General features: G+C 41.0%; 2 protein-coding genes across 2 annotated transcripts in view; one reads left to right on the plus strand and one right to left on the minus strand.

Moving 5' to 3' along the window:
• Nucleotides 1-12,425, plus strand: part of LOC306964843 (hydrocephalus-inducing protein-like) — a 31,477-nt gene extending 19,052 nt beyond the window's left edge. Inside the window, exons 39-61 of the mRNA XM_079559003.1 lie at nt 139-372; nt 820-980; nt 1,146-1,219; nt 1,301-1,514; nt 1,639-1,827; nt 1,898-2,024; nt 3,116-3,281; nt 3,910-4,057; nt 4,148-4,355; nt 4,427-4,648; nt 5,350-5,519; nt 5,596-5,794; nt 6,987-7,139; nt 7,240-7,407; nt 7,488-7,597; nt 8,369-8,588; nt 8,669-8,878; nt 9,717-9,880; nt 10,245-10,395; nt 10,467-10,697; nt 10,782-11,006; nt 11,074-11,343; nt 12,065-12,425. Of these exons, the coding sequence (XP_079415129.1) occupies nt 139-372; nt 820-980; nt 1,146-1,219; nt 1,301-1,514; nt 1,639-1,827; nt 1,898-2,024; nt 3,116-3,281; nt 3,910-4,057; nt 4,148-4,355; nt 4,427-4,648; nt 5,350-5,519; nt 5,596-5,794; nt 6,987-7,139; nt 7,240-7,407; nt 7,488-7,597; nt 8,369-8,588; nt 8,669-8,878; nt 9,717-9,880; nt 10,245-10,395; nt 10,467-10,697; nt 10,782-11,006; nt 11,074-11,343; nt 12,065-12,274 (4,224 nt within the window). The 3' untranslated portion in view covers nt 12,275-12,425. The remainder of the gene's footprint in view (nt 1-138; nt 373-819; nt 981-1,145; nt 1,220-1,300; nt 1,515-1,638; nt 1,828-1,897; nt 2,025-3,115; nt 3,282-3,909; nt 4,058-4,147; nt 4,356-4,426; nt 4,649-5,349; nt 5,520-5,595; nt 5,795-6,986; nt 7,140-7,239; nt 7,408-7,487; nt 7,598-8,368; nt 8,589-8,668; nt 8,879-9,716; nt 9,881-10,244; nt 10,396-10,466; nt 10,698-10,781; nt 11,007-11,073; nt 11,344-12,064) is intronic.
• A 1,089-nt stretch (nt 12,426-13,514) lies between these two features.
• On the minus strand, nt 13,515-15,804 carry LOC306964844 (tripartite motif-containing protein 16-like; the record flags this gene model as incomplete). Its single annotated transcript, XM_079559004.1, has 3 exons — nt 15,125-15,804; nt 14,692-14,984; nt 13,515-14,345 (listed from the first exon to the last, which is right to left on the minus strand). The coding sequence occupies exons 1-3, from the start codon at nt 15,702-15,704 to the stop codon at nt 13,515-13,517; spliced, it is 1,704 nt and encodes a 567-aa protein (XP_079415130.1). The 5' UTR covers nt 15,705-15,804.
• Between the last annotated feature and the right edge of the window lie 532 nt (nt 15,805-16,336).

Below are 16,336 nucleotides of genomic sequence, written 5' to 3' on the forward strand. Positions count from 1 at the left end.
AGCTGAACTCCCTAACCTCCCTCCCACCCCTCTTCCCCCTCCTTCCACAATCAAGGATGAGAGAAACATAATTTCAAACCATTCACATGGTTTGACAAATAAAAAATCTTGAATCTTGAATCAATGGTTCTCTTCCAGGTGGGCCATCTTCACGCTGGATGCTCCAAAGAGGTGACTGTCACGTTTCGCTCCAGTCAGCCCATCAGTCTGAGCAGTAAGCCAGCGAAATGCAGAGTGACTCGGGTGGTCTTCAAAGAGCCTCTGGAGCAAATGCTGGACTGGGACGACAGGCAAAAGAGTGTCCAGTGGACGAGCAGCGATAAACAATCCTCTGCCGCACCGTCACCATCACCACAACCCGCCAACACTAAGGTGTGTGTAGGATTTTGTTTTGTTTTGTATTTTAACCTTTAACACTTTGGGCAGATGTAGTTATTGTAAAGGGAGATCCTGCAGGCAAAATCTGATGACACTTTAGATTACAGCACGTGAGTTCCATGTGTAGGTACAGGGAACAAGAAAGTAATTACACATGTACAGGTATGTATAAGCTAAGGCTTACAAAACTGATCCTAACTTTTTTGCCACATTGTCGCTGTGTTCTGGTCACATTTTTGTCATGTTTTTGACGGGTTTTTGTTTTACGCTTTTAATGCTTTTAAATATATTAACTATTAACTATTTTCCCCCTTGTATTTATGTCAGTAAAACAGGAAAGGTTACAGTTTGATTTCTCAATTGTTTTTCCTATTCACCTATTCATTGTTGTGATGTAGCTTGACTTGTGCCACTAACAATCTCTGTGTTTTTGTTATGCAGGTTATCACAACAGACCCTGAGCCCAGCTGCTCTGTGGAGGACGGCTGGCATTTGGATCTTGAACTGCGCATCAATGCAGTTTGTGACTTTGTGAAGTTCAGCTGTGACACGGATGCTATAAACTTCAAAGACACAATGCTTTTTCAAACCAGAGTTCAAAAGTAAGTCGGCCGAGACATTTTTTCACTTCACTGGATAATATATTTTACCGTATTATTGTTACAAATGCTCATTCCCTTTTTATATCAACGATGTTACTGTGATGTAAAGTAAAGTGCTAATGCTGCTGATTTAACCATGACTATTAATATTCACTATTTTGACAGATTGCGTATGACTAATAAGGGAAACGTGAATCTGGAGTTCACGTGGAAAATTGAAATGAACCACGATAGCGCAGGTTCAGAAGCGTGACATCTTATTCTTGTGCAGTTTAAGTTTGGGACTTGAGGTAGTTAATGGTGGTTGTATTTTTGAATAGAGACAGATGAGACAGTCGCCTCTTCTCCAAGCGGAAGGTCAAGCGCTGTGACTTGTACCTCCAGCGGGGTGTCTCTGTTGGGCATTAACCCGGAGCTGGTCCCTTTCACTGTGGAGCCTTTCATAGGGATCATTAAGCCCAGAGCCACTCAAGAGTTCAGCATCGGCTTTTCTCCCCTGGAAGTTTCCCAGTTTGAGGGAACCCTTATCTGCAGGTAAATGTTTAGCTTATTTTGGTTCTTTGCAAAATTGACTTCAGTAACATTCATTTGATTTCGAACTCTCAGCTGTGTTGTCTCTTGATTTGACTAAATACAAAGTAAAATCTCTTTTGTGCAGCATCCCCAACGTGCAGAAAAAGGACCAGCTTCCCTCCATTACAGTGCGCGGCTGCAGCTCCATGCCCTTTTGCCACTTCGACATTGAAGACTCAGATTACATGAGTGGAAGACGCAATTCTGCGTTTAGACATCCAGAGACCAGAGTTGTTGAGTTCATTGCTGTTGGTGAATCTGCATCGACTACAAAGTAATGGAAGAGAAGGCTTGTATAATTAAACAAAATGTATTGATTGGTTGAACATTCACACTTTTTGCAGATGTTTCTTTGTGTTGAACCCAACAAACCAGCCCTATACATTTCAGTGGAGATGTGAGGACACAAGTGGGAGATCATTCCAGTGCCTCACTCCAAGCGGGAGCCTTCAGCCAAAGGAGAAAGCGGAGGTTACAACTAAAACCACTGTCTGTAGCAGGAGTGCTCAAACTATGGTTTTGAATCACTTTTGGTTGGCCCTCAGGCTTCTTGCTGATTTGGCCCATATACTTGTACCTGTTTTATGCAATTTCAAAAATGCTAACTCTGTTTAGGCAAAATAACAAACATTTTGATGACAGACCTGTACTTAAGGTTCAGAGTGCACGTAAAGGTCAAAACTATAGTACTACATGAATGACTCACAGATACTCAACGATTGGACACTCCTTTTCTATAGACACTGTTCATGACACTTTCAAATCTTATGTCTTAATTTTACGTGTCATGTTTTAAATGTATTTTTTCTACTTTTTCAAAAACATGGCTCAATTCACACGATTTCATAAACAACTCTTGACCAGAGCACTGGGTTTGTCGTTCACAACATATGAAGCAAAAAGTGGACATATCTTTATTTGCAATTTCATTTGAAAACACATCGTTGAACAGTGTTTATTGTTTTGCTGTGGATTGCTTTCTGTCGGAACAAAGTTTATGTTTTTACAAGAATCTGCACTTCTCTCCCCAAAAAATTCAGTACTTTGTGAATGGGTTCAAAAGAAAAAGGAGCGTAATGTTTGGATAAATGTGTGGGTATAGCATTAGATTAAGGTGTGCTCATTAAGTATTAAAAAGCATTAGTAATCATTTTAGGGTTAGGGTTAAAGTCAGGGTTAGGTTAAAGGTTGGCTATGAATCAGTGTTATTAATGCCTATTAGTATGTTAACAGATAAAAGTATAATAAGCAGTGTGTTAAAAGTTTACAAGCCTATTATTAATGCTTATTAATACCTTATTAATACCTAACAAGCATACCTTAATATAAAGTGTTACCGTGTGTTATCGAGAGACACAACCGTAATCAGTCTACTGCCATGTAATAATGCCAGCAATACTTTACCTTTTTACAGAGAGCACATTCAATGCACTGGATATCCCCAGTACTTACATTAAATATCCAAATGCATTACACTTTAGTTTTATATGTAGATTTCTGGTCAGTTCAGTATTGAAGTATACATTAAAAAATCTCTATTTCATAAGTGTGTGTGCTTACAGGTTCACTTTAAGTACGTGTCTGCGCAGACTGATGTAGTGGAGTCATCCTGGAGCTTTGTGATTGACACTGTGTCGGTCACTGTTCCCTTTCTGCTTGTGGGAACAACAAGAGCACCACTTATCTATTTTCAGCAAGCGCTGATAAACTTTGGGGACTTGCTTGTGGGTATGTATTGGGATTTTCCTATGCCTATAAAGGTTTAACACCTTATTTAATTATTCTTTATTGTATTATTGCAGTCTGTGTATGTGTTTAAACACTGTTGCTGTGAGTCAGTAGCTAATACACAACTAGATTAAAAATCGAAAATTTGATATCAGATTATGAAAAAGCAAAAAATAAAATTCAATGACATTTTGTATTCAGACCTGTTGTCATTCATTTGTTTTGTTTTTTCTATTTGGACACTAGTGGTCCTATAATGCATTTAAATATATATATTAGTTAAAAAGAAGATATGTTTTGAAAAATGTGTCGAAGAATACAAGTCTTAGGCAGTAATATTTTCCAACATAAAATTAAAAAAATAAAAAATAATAAAATTAGTATTCACACACTATATAACTACTGCCCTCATAAAACTGTCTGTCTGTGGTGAAATCCATTCATTTCCCATGATTCAGGTGTAAACATGAGCAAACATATATTTTTTTTGTAATAATATGACCAAAGGATTTAAATAAATAGAAGGATATGAATACTCCCTGAACTCACTGAAGGCGGTTAAACACATACAATCCATAATCTATACGCACTTTAAATGGTAGTTAATCTGATTGTGTTGCACTCACAGGTAACAAGGCAGAACAAAGTGTGCACCTTGTAAATGCAGAGGAGATGTCCCTGCAGTTCTCAGTGCTGCAGCCATCGCTCCAGTGTGAGGACCAGCTCTCCTACCTTGTTGTGCGGCCCATGAGCGGAAGGCTAGGACCCAAAGAAAGGTTCAACATCTGAAAACACACGCACATCAAGATTTTATGTGACGTTTTGCATTCAATTTGATCAAACTTAACCAGTGTTTTTGCCAATAGGTTCCCACTATCTGTGTCTTTTACACCGAATCGCCAAGGCTACGTGAGCTTTAAGATGTCCCTGAAAGTGGACAGGATACGAGAGCCGCTTGTGCTAACTCTAAAAGCCGACTGTATTTCCATGAGCGCACTGGTTCAAATTGAGAAGCCGAATGGTGGTTTGAGAGAGCTCAGACCTGATCACCTCGACAGCCTCGACTTTGAAAGGGTGAGGAAACAGCATCACTTGCAAAATAAGTGAAAGTTAAAAGTTCGGCTCACTCTTGTTTGTCTTCATAGGTTGGGGTTTCAGAGCAATCTTCCTTCCATTTCTTGGTTTCCAACCTCGCAAAATGTGGCATGGACGTCGCCTTTGACATGGCAGGCCCCAGTAATGCCCTGCAGCACTTAAAAGTCGAGCCAACACAGGCAACTGTAGAGGTCGGCGAGCAGCAGCAAATTTCCCTGTGGTTTTGTCCCCTGCGCATTTGTAGCCTCAAAGATGTGAGACTGAGTATCAAGGTGAGTATTTTATCGATCCTTAAAACTATTGAAAATGTCAGTGTTATTGCAGTTGCAGCAAGGTCGAGAAGTGTAAGCACTGATACCTAGGATTGTTAACATTATTAAAGAAATATAAATAATATTATTTTAGTATCGGACTGCTATTATGAAATGGAAAACCTAAAAAACAACCACTTCCTAATCAGCTATATGTTACCTTAAGGTACTCTGGCGATTATGGCTTAGTTTGAACATGTTAGGCAAGTCATTACCCAAATCTGGAACCAAGATTTGGGTTTCACCTCATTCGAAAAAACTAAGACCTTCAAAACTCATCTAAGCTTTTTCCTTGTTTTTGTTATCACGTTTCAGTTTTGCATTTTTAACCACGTTTTCATTCCTTTTTTTGTCGCAGTTTTTGTCATGTTTTTGGTGGGGTTTTTTGGCCGTTTTGTTTTTTTGTCGTGTAACGTAGCTGTGATCAAGCCACAAAAATGTGACCAAAACATGTCAAATAATGAACAAAAACGTGATGAAAACACAACCAAAAATGACAAAAACGACAGTCATAATGAGACTTTTGCCAGTCTTAGCTTTCAAATAAGGCTGTAAGCTCCAGTAGATTTGGTTAAAGCTGAACTAGAGAAAATGTGCTCGATTAAGGCGGGGGGGGTAAGAGGTTAAGTAATAAAAACAATATTTTCTATGAATCTCCACAGGTGTCGAATGGCCCAACTTTTACAGTAGAAATCAAAGGCAAAGGGGTGGCACCGAACCTTGACTTTTCTTTCACCAAACATCATTTTGGAAAGTGCCTTGTGCACAGTCTCGGGATGTTGGCTCCTTCCCAGACGTTGCTCATCAAAAATAAGGGCAAAAGAGACATCAGGTAGGTCAATGCACCTTACTATTGTATTTCGTTTTTTATTGCATAACATTTTTTATCGTTGTGCTGTGTTTTAAAGTCTACAGTGTCAGTTTGAGAACACACCTTATCTGGAGGTCGGTTTTCAACCCAGCGTCCTGGCTCCTGGTGCTGATCTGAAAATTCCCATCACATTTTATCCACAAGAAGCAAGGCGCTACCAGGAAATGCTCAACTTCACCCTAAACAGCTGTGTCACCAGACAAGTGGAGGTTATTGGACATGGCATAGATTTGAAGGTGAGCACATGCACATGTACAGTGGGAGGAAAATGTATGTGAACACTTTGGAATTTCTCACATTTCTGCCTAAATTGCTCATAAAATGTGGTCTGATCTTCATCAAAATCATAAGAAAGTCTGCTTAAACTAACACCACCCAAACATTTACATGTTATCATATTTTTATTGGCCATAACATGTAAACATTCACAGGACATGGAGGAAAAAGTAAGTGAACCCAGGAATCTCGCTGAACTGCAGCGGTTTTGTAAAGAAGAGTGGTCCAAGATTCATCCTGATCGTTATTCAACTTTGGGTTTATCAGTCCACAGAATATTTTGCCACTATTGCTGAAGAGCATCCAAGTACTTCTTCGCAAACCAAGGTTTTTTGAGCGAAACACACATCATGTGTGGCAGACAAATGGAACAGCACACCAACATCACAACCCTATCCCCACTGTGAAGTATGGAGCAGGAAGATCATGGTGTGGGGCTGTTTTGTTGTCCAAGGACATGGTCAACGTGCTATCATCAAGAGCAAAATTAATTCACAAGTTTATCAAGATATTTTGCAAACAAACCTGAGACATTCACAACAGCGTGGAATCCCTTGTATTAAATAGCTCACTGATCCTTCTTTTGCAGCAAAAGACTTTTCTCTAGTTGCAGATTAGACGCTCACAACAATCAGGATGAATCTCGGACCATTATTGTCAATTTTGTTGCTTTTCCAGCATGTTGTTATGTCACTTTTTTGTTGTGTCTTTGTTGCTTTTTCATAGCTTTTTTGATGCTTCTTTGTCACGTTTTTGTCACTTTTTGTTGTGTTTTCATCCTCGTTTTCGCCGCTGTTTTGATGCTTTTTTGTTGTTGTTGAAGCTTTAAGATTTGAGTAATGCCAAACTGGAGAAAATGCGCTTGGTTCAGTCAGATGTTAAAGCTATCAAGTATCTAAGCGCCCTTTTATTATTTCCATTTTATCATGTAGCAATGTGATATAAAACAAACTTTCCACAATACATGTTGAAAGTGTGTGGAAGTTAGTAAAGTTCATCTCTCATAAAGTCTATTGGTCATGATTTAGAAAGGCACACGCCAGAGTGTAGAATTCTAAAGAATATAAAGCATCATTGCAACTATTGTGATCAAAATGCTGCAGAATGAAACAGAAGAGAGGATGTTGATTGGAAATATGAATTCTCCTCTAGCTGGATGTGGACGATCCCAAACACAGAAGAATTGCGTTTCGGTCACTAGCACCAGGGAATGCCATGAAAAAGCGTGTAGTTCTGGTCAACCACAGCACTGTCAGCCTCTCTTTTACTCTGCATCTCAACTCTAACACTCCGCTGGACCCAAAGGTATTGACGATATAAACTGAGCAAGCTGCTTTTTTGTTGTTGTTTTTTTTTCAGAACAGCTGCATTGAACTTGTTTTGTATTTTCTGGTGTGCCTTTTAGGACCTGTCGGTAACTCCCACAGGCCAGCTCATCCTCCAAGCTGGGAAGTCGTGCCCTGTTGATATCCAGTTTTCTCCCAGACAGCACGTGCCAAAGTTTACTGTGGAGCTGCAGGCGAAAATCCTCGGCTTGTTACACCCTTTGCTGAGCATCCGAGCGTCCTGCCAGGTAAGAATTAAACACACAAGTGACGTAGGGAGATCAACTTTTACTATAATGTGCAATAATTGTGTACTTGTGTCCAACAGGGGGTACAGGTGAACCTGGACCAGAACCACGTAGCACTGGGAGCTGTCGTCCAACATGGCAAAACCAGCAGAAAGATTGTCATGATGAACACCGGGGACGTAGATGCCAAGTGAGTTGTGCAGTTTCTTCTTTTGGGTGTAAGGCGATAGATTCCAATTTAATTTTTTTTACCTCAAACAAAATTTAAAATGTTTAAAACCTCCTAACGCCCACCTGAACCGAGCACATTTACTCCAATTTGGCTTTATCCAAATTTAAAGCTTCTTGAAAAAACAGAAAAGTGACAAAAAAGTGATGAAAAAAATGAGAAAAAAGTGAAGAAAATGCAACAAAAAAAACACAAAAGGGCAACAGAAAAATGTGCAAAAAAAATGTATTAAAAAAGCAATTAATTGTGGTATTTTTTGTTTGTTTGAGTTTTGTAGATTTGGGTAAAGCTGAACAGGAGAAAATGCTCTTGGTTAAGGCGGGGGTTAAAGGTGCATTATGCAACTTTTTATGTGGAAAAAAGTTGATATTTGTGCGCATTTAGTGACCCAGCAGCAGAGTGTTCAGCATGGTGCCTTTACTTTCCATCACAATAGCCTCTTCAATGCTCCAGGATCAATTGTTTGGAAGGTTTTCACTGCTGATGGACCCGCTCCCCAGAACACCTACAAAACTAGTGTTCCTGGAGCGTCTGAGGCCCACTGTGATGGAAAGTAAAGGCGCCATGCTGACCTCTCATACAGCCGCTGGGTCACTACAAGGTCAAATACACAAAAATATAAACTTTTTTTTTGCATAAAAGTTGCATAACGCAGCTTTAAGAGGTTTTAACCGTCATAATGTCTATTTATTAACCGGCTTCCCACTACCTTGTTCAATTCTTGCTCATTAGGTTTTGTTGGAAGACAGAGAAGTTCCCTCCTTCACTGCGCATTTCTCCCACTAAAGGCATCGTCCATCCGAGCATGGAGGTTCCCTTTGAAGTGACCTTTGCCCCAGTGCAGCTCAGTGACGACAGTCGATTTGAGAATCTGCCTTGTGTTGTGGAGGGTCGCAGCTCACCCTTAACCCTTACGGTCACTGGCTCCTGCATAATGGCCCCCGTCAAAGAGGTTGCAAAATTTGCATCAAATCAAATCTCTTTCTCAGAACTATTAGCTGATGTGATATGTCTTTTGTTTCTTGTGTCCAGACAGTGAATTTTGTTTGTCCCGTGCGTCGCTCCCACACTCAAAGCCTGTCTGTGCAGAACCCCACGCCCCTGCACTGTTCCATCAGACCTGTGATTGAGGGCGACCAATGGAGAGGCGCACCAGTCATAGTGTTAGAACCTCTTGAGAATAAGATGTTTGAAATCACATACCGCCCTCTTACTATGACCACAGAGGCCAGCAAGCACCAGGTGAACTGACATCTTTTTAGCCTCGTTATTGATGGTTGTGACTTCACGTGAATGGATGTAGCTCTGTTGACTTTTTTGGTAATTGGTCACCGGCCACTGTGGCTGGTGGTTTTCTAAAGTTACGTACTAGCCACCAACTGATTTCACAAGCCCAAAGTAAAACGTATATTTAAAACTTCACTCTATGTTAACGTGATCAGATTAACAAAAAACCTAATAAGAATGAGCCAAAAATAGAACCACAGTTTGCCTTGGGCTTGTATTAAATGCATAGTTGTTGAGCTACTCAGCCTGTTATAATAGTTCTATTTCTGGTTTAATGATAATCTCTCCTTTTTGCATGAGCTGGATTTAGCCAGTGCGAGAATAAGGATGTGTTTATATTTAATTGCCTGCAATCATTATTTCATCAGTTCTAATCCCGTCAGGATTGTCATTGTGTCCTTGCGCTCACACCTTGTGAGTTGTTGGTTGAGGGAGCTAAATGTTGAACCTGTTGCTTTTAATTAAAAAAATAATTATTTAATTTTTGCTATACGTTTCTAGTGTAAGGCTTGGTCCTGTCTCTGTCTTCTTCACACAAAAAATCATCATGATCACGATTCATTTCTCATGAACATTAATTTAGTTTATTTGAGTTAATTGCTTAAATATATTCATAGAGGATATGCAGATTCTATTTCTAATTAAATAGGAATGAAAATTGAACCTCAAATGAATGGACAATTCAGAGAATAACATTGCAGTCAATTTTCCTTTGCTATTTTGACATGACAACAAACACATAACTCATAAGTATTTTCTCATGAAGCCTGATGAACTGTTTTTCTTTCTTCAGGGATCACTTTCTTTCTTTCTCCCGGACGGGACAGGCCTGCTCTACTCCCTACAGGGAGCCGCTGAGGCTCCTAAGCCTGAGGCCACTATTGTACGGGAGGTGCCTGCAAAAACTAAACACACAGAGCTGCTCCCAGTTCACAACTGGCTTCGGAAACAACATCGGTAAAAAGACTATTATACTATTATACTACTCAGTTTAATGAAAAGAGCAGGAAATGTTTCTTCTGACTTGGTTAACACAGTGTAACTAACAGCTGATAAGTCTTGTTTTTTATTTGTCCAAAATAAAACTATGTTCTATTAAGGGAAGACACTGGTTTGGTTATCTTCTCAACATAATCTTACACTTGGAAATGCCTTCTCTTAGATTTATGTCTTCAACAAAACGTTTCAAATGTAAATCTATATGATTTTTCCTTGTCTTGCTTTTAAAGAACATGCCTTCTCTTTCTGTAAACCTGCTTTTGTTTCATTTGGTTTCAAAATGAATTCATACCCTCATTATTTTGTTTTGTTGTTTCATTAGATTCCGCGTTGTGCTTGAGATTGTCACGCCTGAAAAGCCAGATGCCACAGTGTCCCTCACAGGGCTGGAGTTCATTGATGTCCCTGCTTCAAACACACGAGACTACAAGCTGTCCTTTTTCACTTATAAAACAGGACAATACGACACCAAGGTCTGATTTTATATTCTTCTTCTTTAATCTATAAAATACTTTTGTAATATCACTTTATTCTCCCTCTTCAGGTAACGTTTCGTGATGACACGTCCGGAGAGTTTCTGTTCTACCTCATTACTTTCAGGGCATCACCTTCACTCGTGCGGTCCACTATAGAGCTGGTGACCAATGTCCGCCAAGCAGTTTCAGCCGCAGTGCAGGTGGAGAACCCTCTCGCCACAAATGTCGTCCTCACGGCAGAGTGCAAATGCTCTGATATCAGTGTCCCACTCAAGCACACTGTCCCCGGACTCTCCCAGGTACAGATTTACCCCTTCATTTCTTATTCCACAAGCTGTGCGGTCTGTCCCAAAGGCATTAAAAAACATGTGTTTTCCCCCAAGGATTCAGTGAGCTTTGACTACCTGCCCCTGCAATCTGGAGAGACGACAACACGATTGACACTGAACTGTAATGAGCTGGGACACTTTCATTATGACCTGGTTCTACAAGCTTTCCCGCCACCTCCAGAGAAGAAGGTGCGCTTTACTGCCTCGCTCGGCAACAGTCACTCAGTCACTGTCAAGTTTACCAACTTTTGTCGCACCAGGACTGACTTCTCTTGCAAGGTGAGGAACAGGCCACCACTGTTTGAGTGATGTGCTGAACATGATCATAATGAGATGTTTGCTGCAGACCGATTGCCCCGATTTCCAAGTGGACAGAAGTGTGACCGCAGCGGCAGGCTCTGAGGCCAGTGTTGAGGTCTGTTTCGAGCCTCACCAGCAGGGAAAGGTGAGAGGGCAGTTAACGCTGTACTCCCCTGTCGCCGGTGAGTACGTCTTCCCTCTGCATGGAGTCTGTGAGCCGCCCAAGCCTCAAGGGATGTTCAACATCAGCGCGGGGCGCACGGTGTCTATACCCTTCAAGAACGTGTTTCTGGAAAAGACTGGATTTATGTATCAGGTATGACTTACAAAATACATATATATTACAAACTGTTCTTATGTGTTTGTCTCGAGTGTCATAATGCAAGGTTTACAAAAAGGAAGGGGATGGAGGGGTTATTTTAAAATGAATTTTGAAAATGATTTCAGCCAATTAAGTAAAATACAAGCATTTACTGTGTCACAGTAAAACATGTGTTTTTACTGTGCATGGTTCATCTACATAGAAATGATGCTTCTTTGCTTTGACTAGAAATAACCAAACTTTAGGTTAAGTGTAAATACTTTAGGTCCTCTTTCAAATGCTTTATTTTCATAAATCACGTTAAAAAACGCATATGGATATGGATATTGCTGCATATTGTTTTCATATGCAAGAGTTTGGTTGCTCTGCAAATCAAGTTGTTTTTCTATCGCCAAATGACACGATGACACAGACATCAAACAATGAAACAAACGACTCTTATGTAGCAACATTAATATGACACTTAATGTTCTGCAGTTTTGCTTTAAATGAGGTCCAAATACCTCATGAACTACTGATTATAAATATATCACTCGCCGCTTAAAATTATTACCAGCACAAATGACATTTGACAATGGTGGGCCCCTGGTTGTTTGCTTTATTTTTCAGTCACAGTCTTAAGCTTGGACGTTTTGAAAGTATAATACTATGGCACAGTAATATACTTCATAAAGGAGCTTTTTATCTATTTTCTATTAAACTTTTCTCCTGTCAGGTTAACAACCCATCATTTACCGTAAAAGGAGCCGAGACCATGGACTCCAAGAGGACACAGAACGTCCTGGTGTCCTTTGAAGCTCCGACAGGGAAGGGGACTGGGCCTTGGTATGGCAGACTGAACATCACCAGTCAGCGCTCAGACGCCCACAGCTCACCCTACAGCTGGGTCTTCCACCTATTCGGCTTCAGGCCGGCTTCTTCATAGGAAATGTGCTCTACACAGGCTAAATGTCCTGAACATACATGTGGGCTGCAGGATGAACTTCACTGTTTTTTGCCAAAACTAGCTTTGTTATAAGTAGCATTGATTTATACCAGATTGTGGGAATATATGTTTTTTGTAATTAATAAATCCATGCATAGACAATATAATATAGTGTTGCATTTGCTCATTTTGTTTGTAAAGTAACAAGATTGAACTGAACAGGAACTAAAATGAGCAGCTGCCGAGTGGTGGAAGAAGTGAATAACATTACCAAAAAGTATAGATACAGAAGCAAATATTTGCTTTTTCTACTTTAGTAGAACAAAAGTCAAGTTAGTGATGTAAACGTGAAATACTATAGTGTATGACTGTTCCGAAACGTCGGGAAATGATATATTTAAAACAGGTAAAGGATACATAAATGACCCAAAAGGAATCATGTCTGATACATTCAGAAGAAAAAAATGCTTTAGTTCTTTACTGAACAAAGGATTAAAGATCTCCTCACGATATAAAAAAAATCTGTCTTAGACTACTTTATTATTTAAAAAAAAAATAATGAATGTATCTTCTCCCAGACTTTTAAGCTCAGTTTCTCACAGTACTCAAGTAGCATTTTCCCCAGGTACTTGTTTTTACTGTAAAGTAAATATTTTTAGCTATTCTGGCCAACATTAAATAACAAACCCTTCAAAAACCTAAATATGGTGGACTAGGTGCCCCAAATTTCTATCATTACTTCTTATCACAGCTGGGGAATAAAACATATTAACTGCTTAAGACTGTTCTGGGGCGGAGACAGCTGCGCAGGAGAAAGGAGGAGGGGGAGCTGACCAGTGCAGGACACCATGCATGCACCATGAAAATATTGGTTTAAAATTACATTAAAAAAAAAAAAAAGTTTTAAAGAAAAAGACAAACATTGCTGCCAGACTCTCCATCATGTTTTACAAAATCATTTTATTTAAGAATCCTGATTGACACTGAAACAAAATTGACACAAATGTATTTATTATAACTATCTAACAACTAACAACGCAAATGCTTAATATGAACTGCAAAAATGGAGAGGCAGGGAATTAAAGTATTTTCCTTATCTAATAATACTAAAGGTTCTACCTACAAATTATACAAAGATTTGAACATCTTGAGTTTTGAACAATCTGAAGCCACCACTGCCTTTAAACAAATCTTAAACCCAACTCTGAGGAACCAAGTTGTGATTCCCAAGATCTGCTGCTCACTTTAGCTTAAGAAACTCAAAAGAATCTTCACCACCAGTAAATCTAACAGCAACAAACAGTGGGTGATAAAACAAGGTCTGGACTTTAGCAAACTGAAACATCTCGTCCCGACTGATGCCGAAAAAGGACACATTCCCTGCTGTCAGGTCTAGAAATACTCCCATTCTGGAGACCCTCTCAAATGGAGGGTTCATCACTTCTAGCTTCTCTCCGTTGTGCCACATTGAGACGTCCTTACCATGAAAAGACAAAGCCCATGAGATGTCACTCATTCCCAGAACAGACCCTCTCCCCCTCCCATTTCTTCCAATGCTCTTGTATGTCATCCCCAGAAAGCCTGGTGGTTTAATCCACTGCACCTCGAAGTAGCACCGTCCGGTTAGCTCCTGGCTACTCAGGACCATCTCCACACCTCTGAACCGGTCTGGATGGTCGGGATAGTCCTGCTCCTCCTTCACCAAAGTGATTCTGCGGTTTTCCTCTGACAGCACCAGTTGTTTGTGGGCAGTATTGGGGTCTAGAGTGACGTTAATGCCGTATTGCAGATACTGCTCTCTAGTGGTGGGCTGTTGCAGCAGCAGCTTGATTTGGGTCAAAGCCAGTCCCATGTTGGTGCAGGTCTGGAGTTTATCTGTGAGGTCACACAGAGCTTCAGTGATGTCTGTAAAGCCCGGAGGCTCTGCAGCACTGGAGGACTGTGGCTGGTCCCTCAGCTCGGTTAGATGTTCACATTTCTGAAAGAACTGCCCTGGGTCTCCTGTCAGGGAGAGTGAGTCCAGCTCCGCCCGCTGTCTCTTCAGCTCTGAGAGCTCCTGCTCCAAATTCTCCTAAAAGAGGAACAAAAAAAACAATATACTTTTAATCGGAGTGGAACATTTCTGCTCAGGAGAGGATGACCTTCTTCTCTTTGCTCACAAGTTGCTGTCATATTTGGTCAATATCATGTGTTCTTAACAGACTATAAACCCTAGAAACCTGTCAGTCAAATTTCCCAGGCAATAAAAACAAAGAAGTTAGTTTTAAAAAATGATTGAAGCTAAACATCCAAGAAGCAAGTCATTACAATTTGAATCAGACTTTTCTGAAACGTATGTACAGTCTGATGTTAGTACATGTACTTAAGCTACAGCCTCTACAAGGCCATAAGAAAACACTTGGTGATGCATATTTGACCGATCGGTAAATCCCAACAATTACCTGGAGCTTTTGGACAGTCGTCCTCCGAGCTGTGATCTCCACTTCCACCTCGGTCTGCCGCCTCTCCAAAAGCTGAATGAATCCTTGGAAGCTCACAGACCTCGCCCTAATCTCGTAGTTTGCGGCATCACTCGTGCCATCCACCATCCCTTCAACCTTCTTCTGCTCCTGGTTGAAGTGCTGCAGCCGCTCTTCATAGCTCTTCCTTTGAGAAACCATCACCGCCTTCCTCTGCTTCATCTCAGCTGCGGTGGAGACAATCTTATGGCCTGTGCACAAAAGTAACATGCTGCTGATAATGCTGCTTTGTCCTGCATTACACCATTACATAATTACTACCTCATCACATCAAATGGAGACATCCCTACAATTAATCTCAATGTGCATATTTGACTGTGGGACTGTTTACCTTTATGTTGTCTGGCTGCACATGTGGGACACACAATCTGGCGGTCAGTGCGGCAGTACATGGTGATGTACTGGTGGTGGATTGGGCAAACGCTTTCCTTCAGATTTATACCTGGCTGCACCAAAGTGTGGCGCGTGTAGGGCTCTTTGTGCATGTGAGCCCAGACGTGGGTTTCACAGAATGATATCCGACACCCCATACACGTTTTTTCTGCTTTACGCTTCTTCTTGGGGCACACATCGCAGGCCACATCTCCCGGCCCAGCGTACACGATGCCCCCCACCCTGTTCCTCAGACCCTTCACGTCCAGCTCCAGCGTGGTGTTTCTGAAGAGGACGGGCCTCGGGCTGAACTTCTCTCGGCACTGTGGGCAGGTGTACCGGGGCCGGCCGTCCTCTTCGTCCTCTTCATCCCAGTGACTCGAAATGCACTGCGAGCAGAAAGTGTGGCCGCAGGGGATAGTGGCGGGCTCGCGCCACACGTCCCGACAAAGGAAACACGAGAACTTTTCAGGCTTAAACTCACGTTCCTTTGCAATGAGGTGGAGTAGGGGCAGAAGCCACTCGCCTGAATTATACATTTTCACAGATATTTAGATTGTGGCAAACCAAAAACACTCAAAATCCATGCAAGAAAATTTGAGGAAACGAAGACTAGCCGCCATATTTACGGTTTTGACCTTACGTGACGTCATATCCGCCAGCCAATCAGAAAAGACCTTCAGAACAGGCTTAATGTATCTACAGAAGAACAGCTACAGCATCGTAACCGTCCGGTTAAATCAATAACGCGTCAGTTCGAAGTCTTCTGTTGAATATACTTTATTAAAACTGGCTCTTGTGTATTGTTTGTGATCACAGACGATGCAAATACACGTCCATGGGCAGTACATGAATTTAAATAAAGTGCGTCGGGTGAGGCGGCTAAAGCTAGCTTAATAATAGCTACGGGTCCACAACGATCCATGGTCCACAAGCGTTAGCATTCACTCCTGGAATCTCTCGTTTGAGCAGCGAATAATTTGTAGCTCTACGTAGTGGAGCTATTTTGACCCGTTTTCCAATGTGTAAAACAAGTGAGTGTTTTCAGCTGCTAAAAAGGTTATTGCTCCTATTAAATAACACGGTGACCGGAAGTGGTTTACTCATTTAGTGGAATGCGGAAGTCGTTAGCGCATAATCCCTATTTACCGTTTACTCGCTTTGCAATCAA

This window comes from Gobius niger, assembly GCF_951799975.1.
Source record: "Gobius niger genome assembly, chromosome: 6".
NCBI classification, from domain to species: Eukaryota; Metazoa; Chordata; class Actinopteri; order Gobiiformes; family Gobiidae; genus Gobius; species Gobius niger.